The 24364-nt window shown below is 42.2% G+C and overlaps 3 protein-coding genes across 4 annotated transcripts; 2 read left to right on the top strand and 1 right to left on the bottom strand.

Annotated features, from left to right (window-relative positions):
- Positions 1-2083: 2083 nt before the first annotated feature.
- azin1b (antizyme inhibitor 1b) lies at positions 2084-9154 on the bottom strand. Of its 2 annotated transcripts, none has more exons than XM_053446875.1 (11): positions 8971-9154; positions 7393-7631; positions 6887-7085; positions 6529-6702; positions 6121-6293; positions 5805-6018; positions 5608-5682; positions 5043-5208; positions 4686-4795; positions 3724-3935; positions 2084-3630 (listed from the first exon to the last, which is right to left on the bottom strand). In XM_053446875.1, exons 3-11 carry the CDS (start codon positions 6986-6988, stop codon positions 3555-3557), a joined length of 1302 nt encoding a protein of 433 aa, XP_053302850.1. In that variant the 5' UTR covers positions 6989-7085; positions 7393-7631; positions 8971-9154; the 3' UTR covers positions 2084-3554. The 2 variants fall into 2 exon arrangements, with proteins under 2 accessions (XP_053302850.1, XP_053302849.1); XM_053446874.1 differs by having other exon boundaries at positions 7488-7631.
- A 3663-nt stretch (positions 9155-12817) lies between these two features.
- Positions 12818-19466, top strand: atp6v1c1b (ATPase H+ transporting V1 subunit C1b). Its single transcript, XM_053446473.1, has 13 exons — positions 12818-12974; positions 14319-14482; positions 14579-14646; positions 14799-14884; positions 15131-15225; positions 15351-15442; positions 15762-15860; positions 16092-16160; positions 17126-17218; positions 17612-17705; positions 17856-17953; positions 18059-18182; positions 18568-19466. The coding sequence occupies exons 2-13, from the start codon at positions 14351-14353 to the stop codon at positions 18664-18666; spliced, it is 1149 nt and encodes a 382-aa protein (XP_053302448.1). The 5' UTR covers positions 12818-12974; positions 14319-14350; the 3' UTR covers positions 18667-19466.
- A 1156-nt stretch (positions 19467-20622) lies between these two features.
- Positions 20623-23606, top strand: si:ch211-215i13.3 (brain and acute leukemia cytoplasmic protein). Its single transcript, XM_053447020.1, has 3 exons — positions 20623-20761; positions 21030-21154; positions 22515-23606. Exons 1-3 carry the CDS (start codon positions 20623-20625, stop codon positions 22638-22640), a joined length of 390 nt encoding a protein of 129 aa, XP_053302995.1. The 3' UTR covers positions 22641-23606.
- The last annotated feature ends 758 nt before the right edge of the window (positions 23607-24364 follow it).

Raw genomic sequence — 24364 nt, 5'->3', positions numbered from 1 at the left:
AACAGAGAGGGAGTGGAAATTACAGTTGGAAGTAGCTGGGCTAGCATAGCGTCAAAAGTTAAAACTTTTTGACTTCAGAAAAACTTGAAGGAGCTAGCTTTGGCCGTAAAGCCATTTTTAGCCAAAGCAAGCCTAAGTTTACAAAATAATTGTGCGGATATACTTCTGCCCACTTGTGAGTCAATTAAAAACTTTTTGATTAAGCAATCTTGTACTCGACCTTCACGCTTGACATCTTGCAGATTTGTTCACTTTCGTAAAAATTGTGCGAAGCCAGGGCCCGTTGCGAAATGACCGAACCGTTTGTTGAGCTACGAATCCTTTTATTAGCTATTACACAGTGGCACACGCACATACGTTCACACCTACGACTTTCTGTGTCATAACTTATCACAATTCTCTCACACAAGGCACATGTCATCAATCGTCTGTCGACTTCAAATTTGACTGTGGAAAAGGTTTATCGAGATCAAATGGCTTGACGCAATTCCGTGTTGGGAGTGATGCAACCACTCGGTTCAACATTTGACTGATAAGGTCAAATCAGCCAGATCCCCTCTGGTCCGACCAATACAAGGTTATGCAATTAAACCAATCAGAGAGCCACCAATCAAAATCGAGAGCTCTGAGTGCAATCGTACTCTGTCAGACTGAACAGGCCGTGAATCAAGAACTCCTCAATCATGAAAGTGCGACTCCATCCCCTCTGTGTTGTGACGTGAGTGAGAGCTTTGTTCCTGGCAGACTTAATAAATCACCTTTTATTCATCATCATCACCGCCACCTCGATCAAATAGAGAATGACCACCTCTGCTTCATACCGTGCGCTCACTCAGCCCCTGATGACGTGTAGTGAGTGCCAGACTAAAGTGACTAAGACACATGAATGGAGTTATAACAGCTCCTCTTAGGGAAGTGATTCCTTCACTGGTTATCCTCTCTCCCATATAACCCACAGGAAGTGTTTCTGTGGCGATAGTTCACAAAGATGATGGAGAAATCAATGGCATCATCTTGTTGACATCAGACACGTGTGCAAACATTTGCCTGGATATTCCCGACTCTAATGATGTTTGAGGTTCAGAATGAGTAAGGGCTAAAGACATCTGCTGCAATGTTTGACTCTGGAAATATGTTAATGTCAAGACTAAATCTTCGGCAGCGTATAAATGATTAGATACTCAAATGCACAGGTGCAAGAAGGTGGAGATGACAAACTGTAGATGCTGAGCTCTTGTTCTGTTACTGCAGAGTTTAGCATATTCTGTGTTTGTTATCTAAGCTGATGGGCTAACGGTTGTTATTACGACAGAACAGAGCTACAGTTGATTCCACTTAACTAATTTACTCACATTAATAGGTGACCAGTCTCATTAACACTGAAACAGAAGCAGTTTTTTCTCCTTCCCAAAAATACTTATTTTTAGCGAGAGTTGCTTAATAATAATATTCAGTGAGAATCATTGTTGTCCAGAGTTGTTATGCATCTTCTACAGGGACTGAGCCGGTGGCTTAGACTTCATTTTTCTTTGATAATCAAAACTATTCTATACTACTATCATCAAAAACATTACTATTAGGATGAATGGACCACAAAGGCCAGTCGAATTACATAGAATACACAGTTCATCTAACAGACGATAAAACAGAATGTCACCTGGTAAAAATACATATCACTAACCAGCTTAAACCATTCGTATGACAGGTTCCCAACACTATCAACTTCAAGCACATTCAATTTATTTGAAAGGCCAAATTCCCTAAAAAACTTGTAAGAGTTGACAAGATGTATTTTTTGGAGATAAAAAATATATACTCAAGCGCTTTCAATGACTGCAGTTGTTAAATATTAATAAGATGTGCAGCAGGAAGGATCTCAGTACCTTCCCACAAAAAAAACATTAGCCCTAAATCTGGCCTGCAGATTGTTTCTTATATTCAGGACTGAAAAAATTCATAGCTGATCAGAAAAATATGGTTGTGACTCATTTTTTCAAACAGTGACACGTTTATCCAGAGCATGAGTGGCAATCGACAACTGCTCCACCTTCCAACGCCAAAGATCACACAAACACAAGATGAATGATTTCAGTCAGAAATGTATTAAATTAATCACTTTCATTACTTTAACAAGCACAATTTACAGTCAAAACAGGCTATGGTCCATTAGTGCCTTAGACAAGCATGTAATTAATACATTAGTAATTTTTAACATGAGGGCAGGATTCCTTAAAAACTGCAGTTGAGTCAGGTCATCTTTAATATCATCAGACATGATTGAGCTGTACAAGTGACTGCAATATGTCCCTCGTATCTTTAGAGAGGCGTGAGGAAATGTAGGCGTTTTATTCATCATTTGTGTTTAACTAACATGGCTTATTACAAAAGATAAAGACATGTAAGTCTATATCCGCTGCATACACAACATACATGTTCGAGCATGTTTCAGAAAACAATCCTTTGCTGGTTTTTCAGTTCCTGGGAGTATGGGGACCAATCCCCATTCAAGAGACACTGATATGACAAACTTATAACAAAAAACAGGGCTGCATTGTTAATTGTCACAGTATTTCTTTAACCTAGAAAAAGATCTTGTGCATATAAAACCAGATTAGCATCTCTCTATGAGGTGAGGAGTGCGTTTGGGTGTATGCAGCTTCTCCGTGTTGAAGCTCTAGCTCAGCCTAAAGAGAATCTCCCATAGCATTTCCTTCAAGCGCTTTGAGTAGAGGGGAACCACTGAGGTCACATGGCAATCACAGCACACTTATATCGATGTAGCGTTTTTAAAAAAAACAAAAAAACATTGATATCTCATCAGGAAAACACTGTTAGATGGGCCACAGCATAATACCTGGGCGAAACACACAAAGACGGAGCATTAAATATGTCCCGGTAATATCTGAATCCAATAAATAAAGATGCATTGAGGTGAACTGCAATAAAGAAAAAGGTTACATCATTGTCATAATTTAATTTAAACTCTGCAAAGTGAGGGGTCTGAAATACAGAATGGACACAAGGCATCGATCCTTTGTACAGACAATCTACAGACAAAATGTGTGTTGGACAGATACAGGATTTACAAGACTGTCAACAAGTAATCAAGAAAGAACAGGATTGAAATCAATTGTACATTTGTAAACTGAATCTTTTTATAATTAGGAAATAAACCACCCCAAACAAGTTGGAGGGTCCCATCTCCAGAGAGTCGTCCATTTTGTTGCATAAAGTCATTTGAGCATGGGCTGGAGTTCTTTTAGCGGACAAGTTTTTGGAGTCCATCAGGGGGAGGAGTAAAGATACACATTTCTTCCAGATAACATTTTAGACAATTGAGGTATCAAACTACAATTGTTCACCATTTGAAGGCGGTTAGGAAGGTCAAATTCCTGGAAGAAATAGTCGGACACTGCGTTTTCAGAGGTGGGCTGGAATGTTGACCACATTTAGCCCCTGGTCCTAAATACCACGCTGACCCCTTGACTTACTTGGTGAAAGGACAGGCAAAGGAGGGTCTGTGCAATAGAATAGAGGACAGGGGCCGAGGGTAGTTACGCACTGTACTGGACCATGGAGAAATTCTTCATGGCGCTGTCCAATGCCACACCAGCCTCCTGCATTTCGTACCTGTGAACAACACAAATCATCACGATCAATTCTTGGAAAACTATTCACATTCCTCCAATGCTTGCTTTAGTGATGAATCACTCACGTACTCACCAGTCAGAGGTGGAGACAGTGTAGTAGACAGGCAGCTGGGGAGAGCAGGAGAGGGACTCATCCAGGCTACACGCTCCCATGTTGGAGAAGAGAAGCCAGTCTCCCACACTGAGCTGGGGCAACAGACAGCGATCCACCACCTGGTCCAGATCATCCAAAGTCGGGCCCCATAGGCTGCTGGGATAGGCCGTCTCCTCAGCACACAGCCCACGCTGCAGAGAGGAAACAGTGTCATGAATATGTGCAATGAGGAAAGCAATAGTCAACTTCTGTCACAGTTAAAGCTCTACTGAACATATAAAATCATACCCTGTAAAATAGGAGAGGAGTATACACATGATAATCAATTCAGTCTGCAGGCGAAGAAATTATGCTTTGTAAAAACATCTTCATTACATGAAACATGGACGATTAGCTGTAGTCCGGTGGTGGCTAAAAGTAGATTTAATGATTATCTGTCTACTGCTTATTATCTAGAAGACAAACACAATGTCAATAACCACTAACTACAACTGCAAGCCCATAATGCAAGAGGTCAGGGTGTGTACGGAAACGTTAATACCAGGAAGCATCGCAACACAATTTCTAGGTCACGTTCTATTTTACCTCGAACTGCAGCCCTGCGTTTACACAACACCGTGTGATTAAGGTTATTTTTAGTTGTTTTGGGAATGTGAGGTTCACAGAGCGCATTAGAGGAAATTAATTATTAACAGTCGCTGACGGTCCTGATCCGGCTGGAGTTTCACTTCAGGTATCAATCGCTGTTTGACTAAATGTCACATCAGGACGACACCATTTTAAACCCAGACTCAAAGTATTGGAGTCTACACAGATCACTTTCTGAAACAACAAGGACCCTAATCCTTAAAAACTCATAATGAATTAAAGCCACTTTCCCCAATACAATTTTCAGCTGCTCCATTCATTCTTGAAAGGGTTTGACTGGGAGGTCTACTAACCTTGTGCACTGACGGGGCAGCGATGGAGTTTCCCACCAGCTTCCGGCTGAATGGGCCATAAACACCCTCATTCATGTAGTACAGGAACTCAGTATCCTCGTTGTTCTCACCTGTGAATGAATAGAGAGTCACCGGGTCAGACAAGTAGAACATTAGCCACAAACTGATGTCTCAAGAGTCAGACTTGACCTTGATTGACATGACTTATTATGTAACAGCATGTGTAATAAACCACAAATATGAGAACTACCCTATAACCATGAAAACATTCTCACAACCAGGGTGCTGGGAGAGTTCTTAAGGTCAGAATTAACCCGATTGTGGTGGAAAATGAAGCAAGTGAATTAAGCAAATCACCCTGAACAAGACTGTCCCAGCAGTGGGTCACCACTTTTTTGCCGATCACGTTGACAGCCAGGCTGAAAGCTGAGGCCACATAGAAGCTGCCGGGCTGAGCCAACACTTGCACACCGGACATTGGGGAGAAGTAAGCATCCAGCAGCGGCCTGACTGCAGATTCAACCTGCACACACAATGTTCAACAAAATACACAGTCAGAGTGTTTCCAGAAAAAGGAAGCAACCTGAAATGACTTTCTGTGTGATTTAGTGGGAGGTAATATAAATAATGATTGAGCTGTAAAAAAAAAAAAGCCGAGATCTGTCAGTGTTACTTAAATTGTAAATTTGTCAAATTCTTCCACCTGTTGAGGGTTGTTTATCAAAATTAAGATTTTCCCATGTGAAAGTAATTTTTACTCTAATATGCATTTATACATATTTTAAGGAGGTTTTACATTTTATTACTCTGATAATTGGCATCTTCTCTAAAGTTGATGTAAAGTTCAGGTAATGTTTTATTGTTTCCTCTGTGAAGTCGGACTGATGCATCATGAATCATGTCCCAGCTGTTTAACACAAACCTGTTTGAGTTGAAACTCTGTGCCTGTGAATCCACCACCAATGTCCAGGATGTTCATGTTAAAGCCCAGATCCAGCTAAACAGAAACAGACAAAGGCTGAGTTATTATCCTTCATTAAAAAGAAACTGAGGTTCAATAAAGAATCTTGTATTGATATATTTATTATATGGTATAGATATTTTCTAGACTGTACTCACCCCCATGTCAAACACACAGCGGGCGTCCGACAGTGCATGGGTGTAAGCCTGTTGTAGGTCTTCGCAGGAGCTGGGGATGTGGAAGGTCACGCCCACCACCTCGATGCCTTGCTCCTTGGCTGCCTCCAGCAGGTGCCGGCAGCTCTTCAGAGAGGAGCCGATGGCCATGCTGGTCTCAGCCGCGTGGGCCTCAGTGGTCAACTGCAGCAGCAACCTAGAAGAGCACCAACAAAACGTATTAGCCAGGGATCAACACATGAATGAATAATCTGTCCGAGCAAGACAAATAACGGTTGCTGAGAATTTGATCACTTACTTTGCACTCGGGTGTAGACGGGAAATCTTGGACAACTCTGCCTCATTCTCACAAACAAGGTACTGGATGTTGTTCCTGGCAGCGTACTTGATGTGGGCCAGCTGTTTGCAAACACCTGACAGAATGATGTGTTCTGGTGGCACCCCGTGCTCCAGAACCATGTTCATTTCAGCCTGAGGAGAAAGAGGATGATCATGTTAGATAAACTGATGCCACAAAGTCTAAAAGCCACATGAAATCAAATACCAAGTTTGTTTTGCAAGTTGAAAAGGCGACAGTCATCAGCTGAACAGTAATCAATTAGGTGCTTGTAATGTAATGGCCCAAAAATGTTAGGAGGCATCATAAGAGGAAAAAGCACTGGGCAGATTGAAAGAGATAAATAAATTAATCTGAGCTGATTTTTACCTTGTTGGTGCAAACAAAGCCCAGGCCCAAGGCAGCCAGCACCTGGGTGACTGCAGGGCTGCTGTTGCACTTCACTGGGTAGTAGGGCTGCAGCTGTGGCACTGTGCTCTGCCAGCACGCATGCTGCTGCATCAGGGCACCAAGATCGCCCACCACAAACGCGCTCTTCTCCACCTGTGAACACAAGAGAAATTGAAGCTTGCAGCAAATTCAAAAAAGCAACTGGTCAAACTACTTAAAAACGGAGCGGGTTATTGTCTCAACGGGGGGGAAATCTGCTGCACATTATACTACGACTGAAGGTGTTTAGAAAGTGGTCTGGAGGATTCAGGGAATTTCTTCTACAAGCTGAACTGACCAGAGTCTGCTCGCAGATGTGTCCGTCAATGACATCGTCGAGGGTTACTCCTGCCTCCAGAAGTTCAATGATGTAGCTGGGTTTGTCAGCGAGTCCTTTCATCTCAACCGTATTCCGCTAATCCGACAATCATAAAGAACAGATAAACAAGTCAAGGGGTCACGACTGAGCCAATGGGGTCCTGCCGGTATGCAACAAACTGGAAAAGACAGAGAGAGACAGAAAAAGCATTAGCATCACCACAATAAATATGTCTAGTTTTAATCAGATTGAATCATCCTATCACAGGCATAGCACCTATTAAAAATTAGCCACAACATCTACACATTACACAATGTATGAAGTATTTTGAAAAGTCTTCTTTTATTTATAGTCTCACAGAACTTCTCTCCAAACAAGAGACGCCACATCCGTTTATGTACAAAAAGTAATTGTGTAAACTCCAGACCCCTCATTGTGCTTTTATTTAAATCTATTGATTTTCAAAAAGAAACCTGTTAACTCACACTGTGGTTTGCCAAATTCTACGCAGGACACCGTGATCCTGGACTTTGCTATGAGATGTATGCATGTGTGCACACACACACACTCAGTCACTCACATGGACAAGTCAGGAGATGGACCTGTCCCGCTATCAGCTAGGATCCCAAGGTGGCTCAGCGTTGAAGTCAAAGTGCTCCCGGTAAAGAGCTGCCCCTAAGCCCTCTGGGTAGCGCTCATACACCTGTACAGAGACAGGGGAGCCCTGATGGACAAACACATGAAGATTAGGTCTCAACACACAGTCACTGTTTAGAGAGGACATGTACTGTACGTTTATCAAAGCAAGAAAGGAGAACCGTGGAGCACTGTCTAAGCTAGTCTGTCGCCCATGGATTCATATTTGTCCTGACTGTGGTCAAAGTTTGACAGGTTCAGTTAAGCATCTCCCAAACCTCTTTGCTTAGAGTGTGGGCAATGAAACAATATGAACAGTTATCACAACATAACAAAGTTCAATAAACATCGATATATTACCCGTGTATTATCCGAACACAGTGAGGAGGTGTGACACATAATTGATCTGCAGTTATACGGTGGCTGTCATTCTCTGCCCATAAAAAGAATGTAAAACCACCCGGTAGCAAAAATCTGTCTATAAACCCAACAGAAATAGTCATTTGATATCTACCGTGACAATTATGAATATCTGCAATTTTTTTTAAAATAACTTTTGTCCACATCCCCCAGCTTCAACTCGAATTGTGATGTGAAAGTAGTGAGGTTAAAAGTCCTGTATTTTTCTTTGAAATCTAATGGGGTATAAGTTAAAGAACAACAACAAATATATCCTAGTGCTTATGACACCATAGTAAAGAAAAACACCAATAAAGAAGAGTTTTAAACTTTCACTCAGGACTAAGAATCAGTCTTTAAACCTATAATAAACACATGATGTAATAATTATAAGTATTGCATGATGTGAAAACAATCATCTTAATATAACTTCACGATCACATCTTTTCTGACTTATTTGCTTTTAATAACTATAACTTCACGTTGCTGCGATTGTCTAACTACAGCCCGCGCATGCGTACTAGCGGCGCAAATGGAGTCCCAACTTGACAGCAGATATATTCACGAACACTATTATCATCAAATAAAAACAACGCGTCATCACGACAACACACTGAACATTAGCTGTACCACGCGTATTTGTACACAGGAAACACACAAACGTGTAACCACAGCTAGCACAGCGAACGTTATGGCGAAGGACATGGCGCTAGCGAGAGAGCGGCTAATGTGGACGGCGACAGAAGAAGCTCGTGTTAGCGCCGGGGGTTTTGACTCATAAACCACAGACGAGCCGCAGCACGGACACAACACACGGGCAGGAAGTGGACCCGGGTGTCACTACGGAACTGGGAATGGCCGGCAAAGCGGAACACAGCGGGGAGACGCGTGAAAAACCCCAACTCAATGAATCGGTCTGTCATGTGTGGCAGGAAGGCAGAAGGACCAGCCCGCCATGTTACGTGCGAATCCACGGAGCTCAGCCGGGGGAAGCGCCTCCCTTCCCTCCCCGCGTCTCGGGTACTTACGTGAGATAACGGCCAGAATGTTTTGGAAAATCGTCTTCTCTTTTTCGGCGGAATTTTTAAAGAGTAGTGGGCACAGCGGTGAAAGAAAGAACGAGGACTGGTGAGGCCATATGTTCTCTCGGAGGAACGGTGGAGGGGGTCGGGCCGATGTCTTCTCTCCGGGCTGGTGGGTGGAGATCGAGTGGAGCCGAGCACGGGAAGTGGGGAGGTTCATCAACCGACCCGAGCGGGGGGCGGGACCCGGCGTTCGGTTCCGCCAATGGGCGCGCGGGGTTTTTTCCTCGGACACGCCAAATATGCGTTTCCGGCGCTGCACGCAAAGGATCAGCGATTTTTGCTCACGTTACGTAAGAAGCGTAAACTTTCCGCTGCTGATGCTCCTCCGCCGCCCGTGTTGTGATCCGACAACACAGATGCACTTGTGCGGCTTCGCATGAGCGATACAGGGGATGGAACCCTGTCTCTTGTTTCACACTGTCAACAGAACGTTGAGTCATATCTTCTTCCTTTTATTTTTGGAATCAAAGCCCAAAATAAGCACAGAACGTTGTAACCACTGGACCATACAGTTTTACCTAATAGATGTCCAAAGTTCATTAAAGGGATGGTTCACCCAAAAATGAAAATGCACTCATTATCTACTCACCACTATGCCGATGGAGTGTTTGAATCCACAAAACACTTTTGGAGTTTCAGGGGTAAACAGTGTTGTGGCCAAATCCAATACAGTCCAAGTAACTTGGGGGCCCATTCTTCTGACGTAAAAAAACAACAGAAAAAAAGGATAAGCTTTAAGGTTGTTTGTTTACGCAGTGAGCAAAACTTTGGACTCTCCATAATTAAAGGTTATGTATGCATTATTCTTTGCCACAAGGGGTCGCCCCAGCACCAGCTTCAAAACGAAAGCTTCGTCGGCCCGTCGATTCGGTCCTAAGCAAAGCATTTTCCTAAAAAGCAAAGCAGATTCACTGGTCCATGGATGTCCATGGACCACGCAAAACGCAAACGCAAAACGATATATACAAAACAGCAACAAATAGCCCGCAAATATAATTCAGCTAGCTGATGTGCACACTGGTCTAATGGGTCCGTCACAGCTAATCCACTGGTCGTGCTCTTGCATCAGCCGGTAAATGTTTTCACTCATAGAAATGACATTTCAATGTAATAATTTAAATTCAAGATATCTCAGATTTTGACACTTTATAATACATAATTACAAAATTTACCAATCAATTTAATTCAATAGGATATACCTATTAATTAAATCTATCTGAGAATGCAAGCTAGATGCTAGTTTCAACTGTTTCCTTGATGATGACACAGCCACACACCATGATATTCACCAACATACAGTCCTTTTCATTGACATCTTGATGTTCAGTGAATGAAAGACCAAGAAGTTCATCCTGATTTTTCCTCAGAGAGCATTCTTGAGCCTTGAAGCCATTCGTGTGTTCGTAAGCTGACAGTGAAAGTGGAGGGCGAGAAGGTCAGTGGGCCAAAAGCCTTCTAATCCCAGCCCTCAATCAATAAGCATGCTGTTATCCTGACCCTACTGGCCGACTCGCCTGTAAACCCTTTTTCTGAATTCACACAAAGACGTAAAGAGTTTTTAAAGTATGCCTCCGTCTGTCTTTGCTTTTTGACTTTCACCAGGTTCCTTCTTGTGTCTGATGGAATTCTAAGATTTAAGAGCTTATTGAAGAATTTTGTTGATTAGTCTCTAAGCCTCTGTCACACTCAATTCTAGCCTCATTTTGACCGTGATGATTGAATGGGTCATGCCATCCAGTTTGATGGGAAGATATTCATTGAGCAAAATGTATTTGATTAAGCATGGAAGTCAGGAGTTTGGAAAAACGCTGAAAAAACTGTGCCTGCAGCCTCCTTAAGTCGTATGACTGTTGCTGTGGTGCCGGTGCAGTGTGTGTGTATCCGACTGCCCGTCCTATAGCTCTTATCTTGGCTTTATGACAGTCACTCCAAAGGACACTGTGTTCACTAGACAGTGCACACAAAGACTGAAGTCTACACAACAAGGAAAGTCCTCTGGCAGCGATCTGACATTAATATTTTTGTAATATCTCATTTGGCTGGCATCCATTACTGTTGGAGAGCAGGGGAAATGGTTCAATGTATGGATTCATTCTATGAGGTTATTGCTAAAAGCCCTGAAGCGCATACTATAAATAACTGATCAAATTGGGCCAAAAGTGATTTCCAGGAACTGTCTTGTAAGGATATCTTTTTGGTACGAGTGGGATTCAAGTGAAGGTTTATTGGAAAAGTGATTGCCGAATATAAAATAAAAGGTTAAGTCCATTACAGAGCAATTAAAACAAGGCAATAATCTGCCAAAAAAAAATGATACTTCAATGTTGTAATTAAATATTTATATTCATGTTTAGAATTCAAATCAGTGTTGTCATGTGTTGAGTAACAAATAACCGATGTTTTGGTTATGAATGTACAATTATAGGATCAAGAACAGTGGAAATGAAAGTTTGGATAATCATTTTTATAGGGTTGGATGCTGTTTTCTTTAACACTGTCACCATCTCAAATCAACAATGCAACCCTATGTAGAGCGTAAAGCATTGTTCACATCAGGGTCCGTGACAACAGGAGCTAATGAGACTTTGTTTGTGCTTCAGTTCCACTTAGTTTTACTAAATGCCTCCACTGTCCTCAGGTTTCCGATATGTAATTGGCAACCAGAAGTAACAGATATAAACAAACAGCATATATAATCGATTCTCTACAACCCCGGCAAACCCACAAATCCAAAATTAAAACATTTTCCAAGATATGAATGCTTCACCAGGACAAATGATCAAATTGTAGGAATTCAGAAGTGGCCGGATGTTTCAGCCAGTAACTGTGCATGTGGCAGTGAAATATCAGAAAAGTCGCAGATCTTTTTGAATAGATGTAGGAACGATTTGTCCTGTAAATAATTACAGGATAATTTGACCTCACTGAAAATAATTGACTATATGTATATAATTAAACTCACATTTCATTTGAGATTTATGGACAGGACTTGTTTAGAGCAGTTGACTTCTAGGTATTTGCTTTAAATACAGCCTGTGCTTTACTGCCACACAACGATAGCAACGAAACTGTATATATAAAGTCGATGGTCGGAACCGATAGATAATGTAGTGGCTACATTTGACCACAGGAGGTCGATGTTGAGACGCACTGACCGAGCTGTCAAAACAAACGATCATGCTGCATTTACGCCCCATCGGAAATTATGTAATCAGCATTGTAACGAATGGAGAGCACGTAATCATGAGTAACCCTCCTTGGCAATAAAACCAGATTCTGACGCTGATATACAGCTATATACTTTATGAATGGATAGACAGATAGATGTACTTTATTAATCCCAGATTGGGAATTTATTATTTCACAGCAGCATGTCGGGGCATTGCACATAGAGCGAAGATCCAGAGACTAAATACAAGAGATGAAAAACTATGAATAAGAGACGCGTGCAAAGTTGCAGTAGCAGTTTGAAAAAGGAAAGAATGGGCATGTGACTAAAATTAAATGTTTGATTTAAGATGTGCAAAAACACTCGCAGTTATTTCAGGAGTAATCAGAGAGTTTTGTGGTGTGGAGAGCAATTAAAGGGGCTCATGGTTTTGAGGGATCGCACTCTATGACTTTAAAGCACCTATAGTGTCCAGGTGTTAATTCATTTATTTAATGAAGTCCCTGCTCGACACGGACATTTTCTGCCTCTGACCTTTGACATTGACGTCTGGATGCTGAAAATAACGACGGTCCGCGAACGCGTGAATCCAGCGCAGAAGAAGCTCGGCGGCGTGTGCGCACGCGCAGCAGCAGCATCGGCCCGGTCAGCTGACGGTGAGATAGATCCGTGTTGAAGGATTGAAAACCTGTCGCGATCCGCGCTATGAACCCGAGGCTGCGCTCACTCGCCTGAACAGAACCGTGCGGACCGAACCCTGCAGCCACTCAACTCACCGGTGAGTGCGACCACACGCACCGACTCGGGACGTCGTGACGGAGACACACTGCGATACAAAAACACGCTCGTGCCCTCAGCAGGATGCTAACACTGGGTCCAGCAACGCAGCAGATCTATTTACCTGCGTTCTGTCTCTGATTTTTCATTTGGAAGATGATCGACAAAATGCATCTGAACAGCAACAGCAGCCTGTGTGGTTGTATTTGTTTTAAACGATGAGCTAGATCAGTGTTTAGCCACCACCACGCACACACTCACAGACTCACACTAGCACACACACACACACACACACACACACACACACACACACACACACACACACACACACACACTGATCATATGACAAACAATCAGCAGACGCGGAGACACGTCTGTCCCTGTTTTCCTGATACAATCAGTCAGAGCTGCACTGAGACACGAGAGGAAGTCCTGAGATCTGAGGCAAAGGAAAACTGAAAAGAGGAACATAGGCCTCGGTAACGTGACTCTGACTCATGGAGGGACAAGTACACTGCTGGTTTAGTGGGGGAAGAGTACAACTCTTTACTTTATCAAATATACTAATGATGACACTCAAAGTGTATTTTGTAAATCAAAGTTTGTGTTGAGTAAAACTACAAATCTATTCTTTAATAACCATTCCCTTTACATTTTTTTTTAAATATTATATACTGCATTCAATTATTGGTTTATAATTATTGAAAAATTAACATAGAATGAGCCTTTCTACCCTGGTTGAGATGGAGCCAGCCTCTGCTACCAAATCTACTGTCGGTGACTCGTGTTATGTTTGAAAAGAGTCACTGGTAACTGGTGAAAAGGTTTTCCTTTGGCATTCTAGTGGAGTACAAGGTTTAAGGAGCGATAATTAAACATATTCAAGTACAAATGCCTCAAAACTGCAATTAGATGTGTCGATTTTAATTATATTAGATGCAGAATATCCCCTTGTTGGGTCTTGTCAAATTATTCTAACCTTCGTCATCAACTGTGTCAATTTATAGTGTAATAATATCATGTCATAATAAAGCATTAGGAGAAATCTGTGGGGATGCTGGTTGTTGATAAAACCTGACATGAGATCCCTGGTGTTTCAAATTAAATGTCCGATACATTCCTGCTAATTTTGTTTGAACGTTGCCCATAATGTTCTGTAACAGCTGCCATGATATGAATTAAACAATGTTTTAGTTTCCCTGTTTCCTCATCATCTTCCATCTCTAAAAATAAAGCCAAACCTCATGTCATACCCAGACTCCCTCTCAGTCAGAGACAGCAGCAGATCAGCATCCTTGACAAAAAAGATTTATAAACAATGTTTCTCTCACCTTCCGGCCGTCAGAGACCCCGTGGACAAACTTCCTGCCTGCAGCCATGACAGAATTCTGGTTGATCTCAGCTCCGGGGGAGAAGACGTGTCAGCAGACTTGGGACAAGCTGATGGTCGCCACCTCCCGCAACAACAACCTGTCCACCAACAACAAGTTCAACATCCCCGACCTCAAGGTTAAACACAGCTGTCCTCTGTAGGAAATGAATGAGAGGATGGGAAACAAGGCCATGAGGCATTTCGTTATAATCTTGTTCTCCTGTCTCCCTCAGGTCGGAACGCTAGACGTGTTAGTGGGTCTGTCCGATGAGCTGACTAAACTGGACACCTTTGTGGAAAGGTAAACTTCCCAAGATGCACTTGTTCAAGAGTTTAGTTGTGATGAACACACATCACATTTTGCTGACCCTCTCTCCTCTTCATATCTCTGATTCCATCATGTTGATCTCCAATCATCCTCCTCACCCTCATCATCATCATCATGTGCTTCAGTGTGGTGAAGAAGGTCGCTCAGTACATGGCTGACGTTCTGGAGGACAGCCGAGACAAAGTCCAGGAGAACCTACTGGCTAATGGAGGTAATCCCGTCAACCTATAGACACATACACATGTCTATGTATGTGTCTATATGTTATTGTACATTTTGTTTGTATTTACCATCTGCAGATGTATGCTAGCCTGCACTGTCCCTTTTTATATACATGAACATAAATAAAAACAACTGATATGGTTCTATATATGCAGCTTTACAATCATTATAGCACATATCACCCATGTAAGTGGATGTGATTATTGCTTTGATTTATATGTTCTACTCTTTGCAGTTGACCTGGTCACCTATATCACCAGATTTCAGTGGGACATGGCTAAATACCCGATCAAACAGTCCCTGAAAAACATCTCTGAGATCATCGCTAAGGTTTGTTTTAACAAGAAACATCCGATGACTTGTACACACAGTTTGTTGTCTGGTCAGAACGGGAAAAATGCTCCTCAGTGGAACCGGCCTCTAACAGGCGCCACCTTCTCCTGTTTGGTTCACAGCAAGGAACTCAGATCGACAATGACCTGAAGGCCAGAGCTTCAGCCTACAACAACCTGAAGGGAAATCTGCAGAACCTGGAGAGGAAGAACGCGTGAGTACAACACGTTTTAGAGCATAGGACAAGATGGAGGATTGTCCCTTGTATTTTTGTTTACCGTTTACATTATTGCCTTAAATATGTCATTCTTTTCTTCAGATTAAGATAACATTTCTTTATACGTGGCCTTGAATCTTAATGTGTCAAACGTCAAATACTGTTTCCCCTACTCAATTTAGCAATGATTATAAAATAATAAATACAGTTAGATCTCCTTTTATCACAACGGAAGATGAGATTTAGATAGTTGCTGAAGGCTGTTCATAGAGACGTTTCTCATGTTTCCTGTGTGTTGTCACTTGTCCTCCTGCAGGGGGAGCTTGATGACCAGGAGTCTGGCTGACATAGTGAAGAAGGAGGACTTTGTACTGGACTCAGAGTATCTGATCACTATGCTGGTAGTCGTCCCAAAGTAAGTGCACACACATCACTATGTGTCCATCCAATATGCAAATTTCCTGAAGTGGTTTTCTTTTAACAACACAATGTCCATTACATGCAGCAAACCGACAACATTTTGGATATGAAATGCATCAAATTAAAATGGTGTCTGTTTTTAAATTTTTTATTTGAGAACATCAGCGCTGCTATCGTTCAAATGTAAAATCCGCTGCTGTCTTCTCTCCCTCTCCTCCCTCATCAGGATCGCCTACGCAGATTGGCAGAAGATGTATGAGACGCTGGCTGAGATGGTTGTACCTCGCTCCACTAAGTAAGGATCTCTAGAGGAGTCTGTTCTGTGTTCTTTTTTTTTTGCGTATAATTTATGGTCGATCAGCTCCAGGGAAGAAGACAAAAGTCTTGTTTGATTAATTTGTCTTTATTTCTTTAACTGACCTACACTTTGCCAAGGACAAAGCAAATTCCTGTTGTCTCGATACATGCCACTATCTCCATCATCTCATTTCTGTTTATTATTAATCTAACTCTTCTTTCAATATTGTGAGTTCCCAGGATTTCCCTATGCACTTAAAAAAATGATTTCTATGATATTTTTAGTTTACAGTTTTTAATCTCAATTCGTCTAAACTTCCTAAGATCAGGCGGTTTGACCCCCCCTCGCTCCCTCGCTCTCCACTCGGTTTTCATCCTTTGCTAATTGGACACGTTACACGGTTGACCTGCAAAATGCAATTGACTCATATTAGAATGGGAAACATAATGTGGTTGACCTGTGGAAGGTAATTGACCTTTTGCCAACATGAGCAGGTGATTTGAGACGTCCGGATGGACAGGGTCAGTTGGATGTGGTAGCCTAGCAACATGTATCTCCAGGACTGATATTGAGCACTAGCTTAGGATACGACCTGGAATCAGGAAACTTCTCCAGACATCCTGAGAGATATTTTGAGTTGTGAGGATTGCAGGACATTTGTCAAATAGTTTTTCTGTAATTTTATAATTTTATAAAAAAAAAAATAGGTATTATTATAAGCTCCACTAATAATACCTTCCTTAAAACTGCTTATAAATCCTTGAGCAACTTGGTCACATGGAACTGACTCTTAATGTTGATGTAATACCTAATACAAAACGTGTATTTGGTTTAAGAAGTGTACAGTAAACTTGTGTGACATTTCCCCCCGTAACAAATGCTGCTGATTTGTGTGACGTGTGCGACGCGTGTTCCAGTTCTCACGTTGCTCTGTCGTCCTGTGTCCTGTCCCCCCCGTCCAGGCTCCTGTTCGAAGACCACGACAGCGGCCTGTTCAGCGTCACTCTCTTCAGGAAAGCTGTGGACGACTTCAAGCACAAGGCCAGAGAAAACAAGTAAATGACCCTACTTCACTTTCGTCACCACAATTTGAGCTGTTCAAAGGATCAACATGTGGTTTTGTTTTTTAAACCATTTGTTTTGAACTGAAGCTGATCGTTCCGTGATTGAGGTTGGATTACCCTTTGGGAAATCCAACGCAGATCAAGTGTTGATGACAGCTCAGGATTGAAGTGGGCTACGTATATATGTCAACACATACACTGCCTTGTTGTGTGCTAAAAAAAAGACAGCCAATTCTAAAATAAACACATAGTATGTGCTCATATAGAGCCAATTTTCTGGAGTGCACTTGAGTGTGTGTGTGTGTTGTGTGTGTGTGTGTAGTCGTGGCAATCTATGTTTGCTGACATCTGATTGCCAGGTCTGTGCTGTGTGTCCTGACGCAGGTTTACAGTGCGTGACTTCCAGTACAATGAGGAGGAATTGAAGGCAGACAAAGAAGAGATGACACGTTTGTCCACTGACAAGAAGAAGCAGTTTGTACGCCTCCTGTTTTCCTCTTTTTCTTTTCCACCAGTATTTTATTGTGAAAATATAGTCTGTATTTAAACAAGTAAAAATGACAGGAAAGAAATGTATGTTGGTGTTAATGTCCATGTGTTCATTGAGATGCTGTTGCTGTTCTTTCAGGGGCCATTGGTGCGATGGCTGAAGGTGAATTTCAGTGAAGCCTTCATTGCCTGGATTCACATAAAAGCTCTGCGGGTGTTTGTGGAGTCAGTGTTGAGGTGAGACAGTTGAGACCTGACAGCGAGTGATGTTTACCAGCAGGTGCACGGCTCCCTTCATTCCTGCGTTCATCTGTGCTCCTGTGCTATCGCTGTGTGTCGTAGATACGGGCTGCCAGTCAACTTCCAGGCCATGTTGCTTCAGCCCAACAAGAAGAACATGAAGAAGATGAGGGAGGTGCTGTACGACCTGTACAAACATCTGGACAGCAGTGCTGCCGTCATCGATGTGAGACTCATTCACACACACACTCTGACAAGCACCTGGTCGGCAGGGTCGGCTCTGACCCGGCCCTTTGCTGCAGGTCTCTCTCCTGCTTTCGCACTTAGTCTCTGTCCTATCAATAAAGACCACAGGTGCCAAGATTATATATTTATATATATAAAACAAAATTCCTAAATTATTATTTTTAGTTGCTGCTATGGACAAACATCCCACCATACATTTTCTTCACTGGACTTCAGTTTGCTGTTCGTCTTTCATCTTTTTCTATTCATGCGTTATGATGGCCTGGTGTCACATTTATGAAAATACATAAAATACTGAAATATATCAATAAGTGAAGATATATATACTAATCATTTGTTTTTATATCTCTCCTTTGTGCCTGCAGGCCGCAATGGACATTCCAGGCCTAAATTTGAGCCAGCAGGAGTATTACCCCTATGTTTACTACAAGATCGACTGCAACCTGCTGGACTTCAAAGTCTAGATTCATCGTCATCATCGTCATCATCATCATCGTCATATACCGCAGTGATCTGATGAGCTTTAATTTATTTCCACAACCTCTCTGTGTTTCCTCTCATGTTCCTGGCACATTCCAGGGTGTAATCATATCAGGTTGTGAGAAAACCAGAGGATCGATTAGTGACTCCACGTAAAGTCAGATAAATCACAGGAGTGAACTGGTCTCCAATCGTATCTTCTGTTCTAATATACTTGAATGTGGTTCCTCTGTCGTCACTTCCTGTTCGTACGTGGAGGTGAACAGCACCCACCAAAACGGTTGACATTCCCTCAACACAGGTCGTGTAAAATGCTGCATTTTTGTTGACGTCACCCCACCCCCCCCCCCCCCCCCTTGTCTTCCTGCTTCATTTAAAGTTACCTGAGCAGAGCAAATATGGGAAAACACAGGAAGAAATAACTAATATATGTTCAATATAGTATTTATTTAAAGATTCAAAGATCAGTCAATGTGTTTTTGTTTGTTGAGTTTTTGTAGGTGATGTGTTTTTAGCTCCACGTAAAGGACTGTCTGTTTACAAGTAGATGTTGACCATTGTTTCCTCCCCCTCCAGCTGTGATCCTGTGAAATACTGAGTCATTTTACAGTATGAAGACGCAACATGTCTGCTGCCTGTTCGCTCTCCCTTGATTTCTGTATATGAAGCATTTTAAGAATAATAATGATAGGTCTATGTGAAAGTACTATATTGTCTGTATAATTGAAGATTGAACTACATATCTAAAAATAAATGTGAGAATAAATACTCTGTGTGAAAAATACTTGGCTTCAGCTCACTTTGTTTGTTTTGTATTCTCATTGTGCATCCATTCATAAGTTATAGTGCTTATTGTTTGAAGCTGGAGCCAATCCCAGCTGAGCGAGAGGCAGGACGTCAGATGTCGTATCACACAGACGACATACGGAGACACACAATTAACACTCATTGCCCACAGGCAGCTTGAAGTCCACAATTAATCTAACCTGCATGTATTTGAACTGAGAGATGAAGCCAGAAAACTTGGAGAGACTCTAGACCTGGGGAAAACATTCAATCTACAAGGGTCTTAAAGGGATAGTTCACCCAAAAATGAAAATTCACTCATTATCTACTCACCACTATGGCGATGGAGGGGTGGGTGAAGTGTTTGAGTCCACGAAGCACTTTTCGAGTTTCAGAGGTAAACAGCATTGCAGCCAAATCCAATGCAATTGAATTAACCGGTGACCACTTCCTCAAATAACATCAACAAATTTGCTTTAATATCCTTTATTTTGAAGATTTTCATGAACTATCGCTTTAAAATTAGATGACAATTCCATTCGTGTTTTTGAAACACATGTATATTTTTTTAATCCCAGCGGATTTGATGACCTTTGAAGTATTTTGTCATGAAGTCAATTTTTATCTTCTTGAACAATTATGGACCTATAGGTCTAAAATAAAGCTACACTAACTAAAACTAACCTACACTAACAATACATTTCTCATTAATATACAAACAGCATAACATTTTCTGAAAATATAAATGTTTGGTGTTGTAATTGTAGGATGATGGTGGGGATGATGTCCCCCCCACACACACACACTCACACACTCAGGGCCAATCAGCGTTCAGACTGGATGCAGTTTTAACCCCCACCCCCCTGTGATGACGCAGGCAGCTGTGGTGTGTGTTCATGCTGCTCAGCTGTGTGTGTGGAGGGAGAACAGCGGCATCAACCACCACCACCACCACCATCAGCAGCAGCAGCAGCATCTCCAGGCCGATGATGGAGACCGGTCCACGGGCAGGGCTGCAGTAGAGGACCCGGGCAGCAGCAGCAGGAGGAGGAGGAGGAGGATGAAGAGGAGGATGATGCCGCGGCTGTGCTGAGACACGAGCCCGAGCGGCGCCGCGTTCAGTCCGTGTCCAGCTGCGGCGTCACCTGCCGTGGATGCTTTTCCCGATGGGCTGCGGAGGGAGTCGGGCGGACGCGATCATCGAGCCGAGGTACCACGAGAGCTGGACCAGGGAGACGGAGTCGACGTGGCTCACCAACACCGACATAGAGACTCCTCTACCGGTGGCGAACAGTAAGAACCCCCCCTCCCCTCCTCTCCCTCTTTATTTATCTCTTTATCCTTCACTGTAGGTACCACAGGCCACATTACACTCAAAATCCAACCTCTGCTGCTGTGTGGTATGATACAACATCACGGATAGGATCCAGTGAACCCTTCAAAACACAACTGCCCAGCTGTCAACTCCCTGACATGGCAGTTTTGTTGTTATCTTTAATGTGTGTATGTGTGTGTGTGTTGTGTGAAATAATCCAGCTGCTCTATACTGTGCTCCTGCAAGGTAAAGCTCTGGAGGCCGGTGTGAGAGAGAAGAGGACGGTGAACACAGGGACCCAGTGTGGGAAGCAGGGCCTCAACACCTCCGGCTCCAACCACCAGAGGAGACCCAGACGCTCCCTGAGTGATGTAGGTGTCACCTGCAGGTCTGACAGCATGTGGCCGCCCTGCTTTTAACTCCATCACTGCATTTTGACATCGCTCCGGTGGTGCTCTGCAGAATCAGACGCGACTTTCCTGAGGGATTTGACCCCAGAATGTACCAAAAAACGACGGCTTCCGTGGGAGAAATCTGCATCCGTCCATTATCTATCCTTATGTATTCTATGGATATCATTTTGAGGGATGGAGGGGGGAGCTTGTGTCAATCCCAGCAGACATTGGGCGAGAGGGGGGGTACACCGGGGACCGGTCCAAAGCACATAGCATGGCTGACATGTGTGACTTTCTTACATTTATAGTCCACATTTACAGGGACACACATATAGACACACACTAAGAACAACAAACATTAATACAGACTATAGAGCTAGAAAACAAGCATGTGTCAGTGCCATTATGCTAAATCTGGTGATGAAGTAAACCTAGAGCGTATGGTAATACAAATGGTACTCGAATAAACTGCTGTGTGGGGGAATAATCCGTCATTCTATTTACAAATCTGAATTCTGAAAGCTTTATTGTCATTGCACAAAATACTACAGCAAAATGTGCCATGCAGCACCTAGAAAATGCTACGTACATTCCTACACACTCACCCGTCCACATTCATAATTAATAACTAATAGTAAGAAGGATAAAAACCATCAGAGCATCCCATCAGAAGCATCGTAATGGGCACTGTAAAAAATATTGGCACATGAGTAAAACCGGTAGATTGCACTTCAAGATAAATAAGTCACTGAGTCAGTCCTGGGATATTGTGATGAGGCAGAGAATGTGGCAGTGGGGGCAGGGGGGGGGGGAGTTCATCAAGGTGTAGACGTGAAATTAATTTAAATATCAGAAGCTATACAGCGATTTACATACACTTGATCCAATCTAATAATATTCATAAATATCTATACTGAAGATTGAGTCTAATGATTACTTAATTTTTTTTCTGTTTGTCTAATCTTTTATTTACAAATGAATGGGTTTTGACACATTAATGCGAAAGAGCTAGAAATACTCTTATGTCTTTGGTTCTGTTTTTCAGGATTATGTTACAAATGCTTTTGTCCTTTACAAAACTAATGTAATAATTAACAAAGATCAGTAAAATAAATTCCTTTGGCTTAACAAATTTCAATTTCCAGAATCTCAGAAACAAAAACCTTTGTGTTTCATTGAGTCTATTTAACCTTCCACTTATGGGCTTCAACAATTCAATGTTCAGTGACTCAGGCCTGAGTTGTCCAACTTCGCCCACTCGTTCTCTGTCCAGTCCAGTTTAGTGACATTTAAATGACATGACCTTCAAAAGCCTGCTTCTTTTCTCTTTTTACAGCAAACTGCTCGTGACTCCAAGAGGAGGGCGTCAAAGGAGGCAAACGTTTTGTCTAAGGATGGCCAGTCTGTCAACATCAACAGCGGCGAAGACGCTGAACCCGGGAACGTGTGTGACGAAAGATGAAGAAGAGCCGAGCTTCTGCGAGAGGAAAAGATTGGCCCAAGCTGTGAGCAGTTTACCAAAAGATGGGAGGGTTGGTTTTAACCGATGTATGCGGATGACGTTTGCTAGATCGTGACTGCTGAGCTCAGTGATTTGCAACAAAAGCACCCACATATTGTCTCCATCCAAAGATCTCGGATTGCTGCATCTTTGCTGTGCCATTGCGAATGCATGCGAGAAGCGGAGAGTGGTCCACAAACACTCTCACACCGTGCTTTTCTGCCATGCTTATGGTGCCCGGTCAGGGAACGCGTCACCATGTGAAGCCAGTTTTACGAAAAGGAAAGAAAAAAAACACACAAGAGCGGGCCGTCCCATATGCACATGATAATCACACTCTGCACATCAAATGTATTCTGTGTGGGGCCTTCCTCAAGAATTAGCTTCAGTTCTTTGTGCAAGTGTTTTCCTTTCTGCTGCGAATGAAAAACAAAAGTGTGGGAGCCAATGATGACGATGATGTTTAACCTCAGTCAATGCTGTAAATGATTTTCATTTAGGACAACCTGAAGTGCTGTTTAAGAGTCTTGAAGCCTGAAGGCTATTTTTTCCAGCCTTTGCAGGATAAAGAAAACAAACACACCCGCATGTGCCTACAATTCATTTTTAATTTGAACCGCTCCTGTGTTCACTTTGAGAAGTTATTTATTTTCCAAACTTTGTTCAGTGCTGTATTTTTCTTTTACTTCTTCTTTTTATGTGGTATTATTTTACACTTTTTTTTATTGTAACAATGTGTCATTTGTGTGGCTTATACTGATCTGCATGTATCAATCGATCATAAATTGATTCTGCATTGATGACAAATAAGTCTGTGCACAAATATAACAATAACCAGTACACATGAAAACAGTTCAGGATGGCTCGCCAGGTTGTTTTGCAGCCACCAGGTGGCGCTTTTGACAAGCCGGGGGTCTTACTAATGGAGGATCCACAAGAGGACAACAAAAGCCTCATAAAGAGAACTCTTCATTTAATTAAGGTTCTTCAGTTCGTCTCTGCTGGAAAGTTAATTAAAGTCCCTCTGTTGCTCACGTCTTGTCATTTGATGATTGTGTCCTCGCCAAGTGCTCACTGAGATGATGATGATGATGCTGATGGTGATGATGATGATGATGAAATTTGTACAGGCCAACTTTTTATTTTGTTTTTTATGGAAAAGAGAATTTGAACTTTATCAAAAAAGATCCTCCACAATTTCCCCTCTTTGTATTAAAATTGTTGTCAGCTTCTGGAGTTGTGGAACCAACAAAATTGACATGTGCTGTCATTTCTCATTAGCCACAGGCAGTGGCTATTTATAAATTATGTATGGATGGATTTGTATTAATAATGTATATTATTAATATCTTAAAGGCCTAGCTAAATACATTTAGATATACATCCATCTCCTTTTCTTTTTCAAGCTCCACAATCACAAAAGTTTATTGCAGTAGATTGTTTGTGTTTGCCTATCATAATTTATTAATATTATAGTAATTGATTACTTGCCAGAACATGTAAGCATCGTTTTAATGCGACAGGTGGCTGAGGTGAGCTAGTTTCATTCACTGCATCCTACTTGCTGTTAGACCTGACCGGTGGATTAATAGTTTACGATGCACAATCGTTTACAATTGTTGTGTGAGCCTAGAATCTGTCTACACTATATTTATCTAAATAATCTATCTATCTAATGTAAGAAT

This window comes from Pleuronectes platessa, chromosome 18 (assembly GCF_947347685.1).
Source record: "Pleuronectes platessa chromosome 18, fPlePla1.1, whole genome shotgun sequence".
Classification (NCBI taxonomy): Eukaryota; Metazoa; Chordata; class Actinopteri; order Pleuronectiformes; family Pleuronectidae; genus Pleuronectes; species Pleuronectes platessa.
Note: the sequence above shows the minus strand (reverse complement) of the source record. Positions and strands in the feature narration are given on the sequence as shown.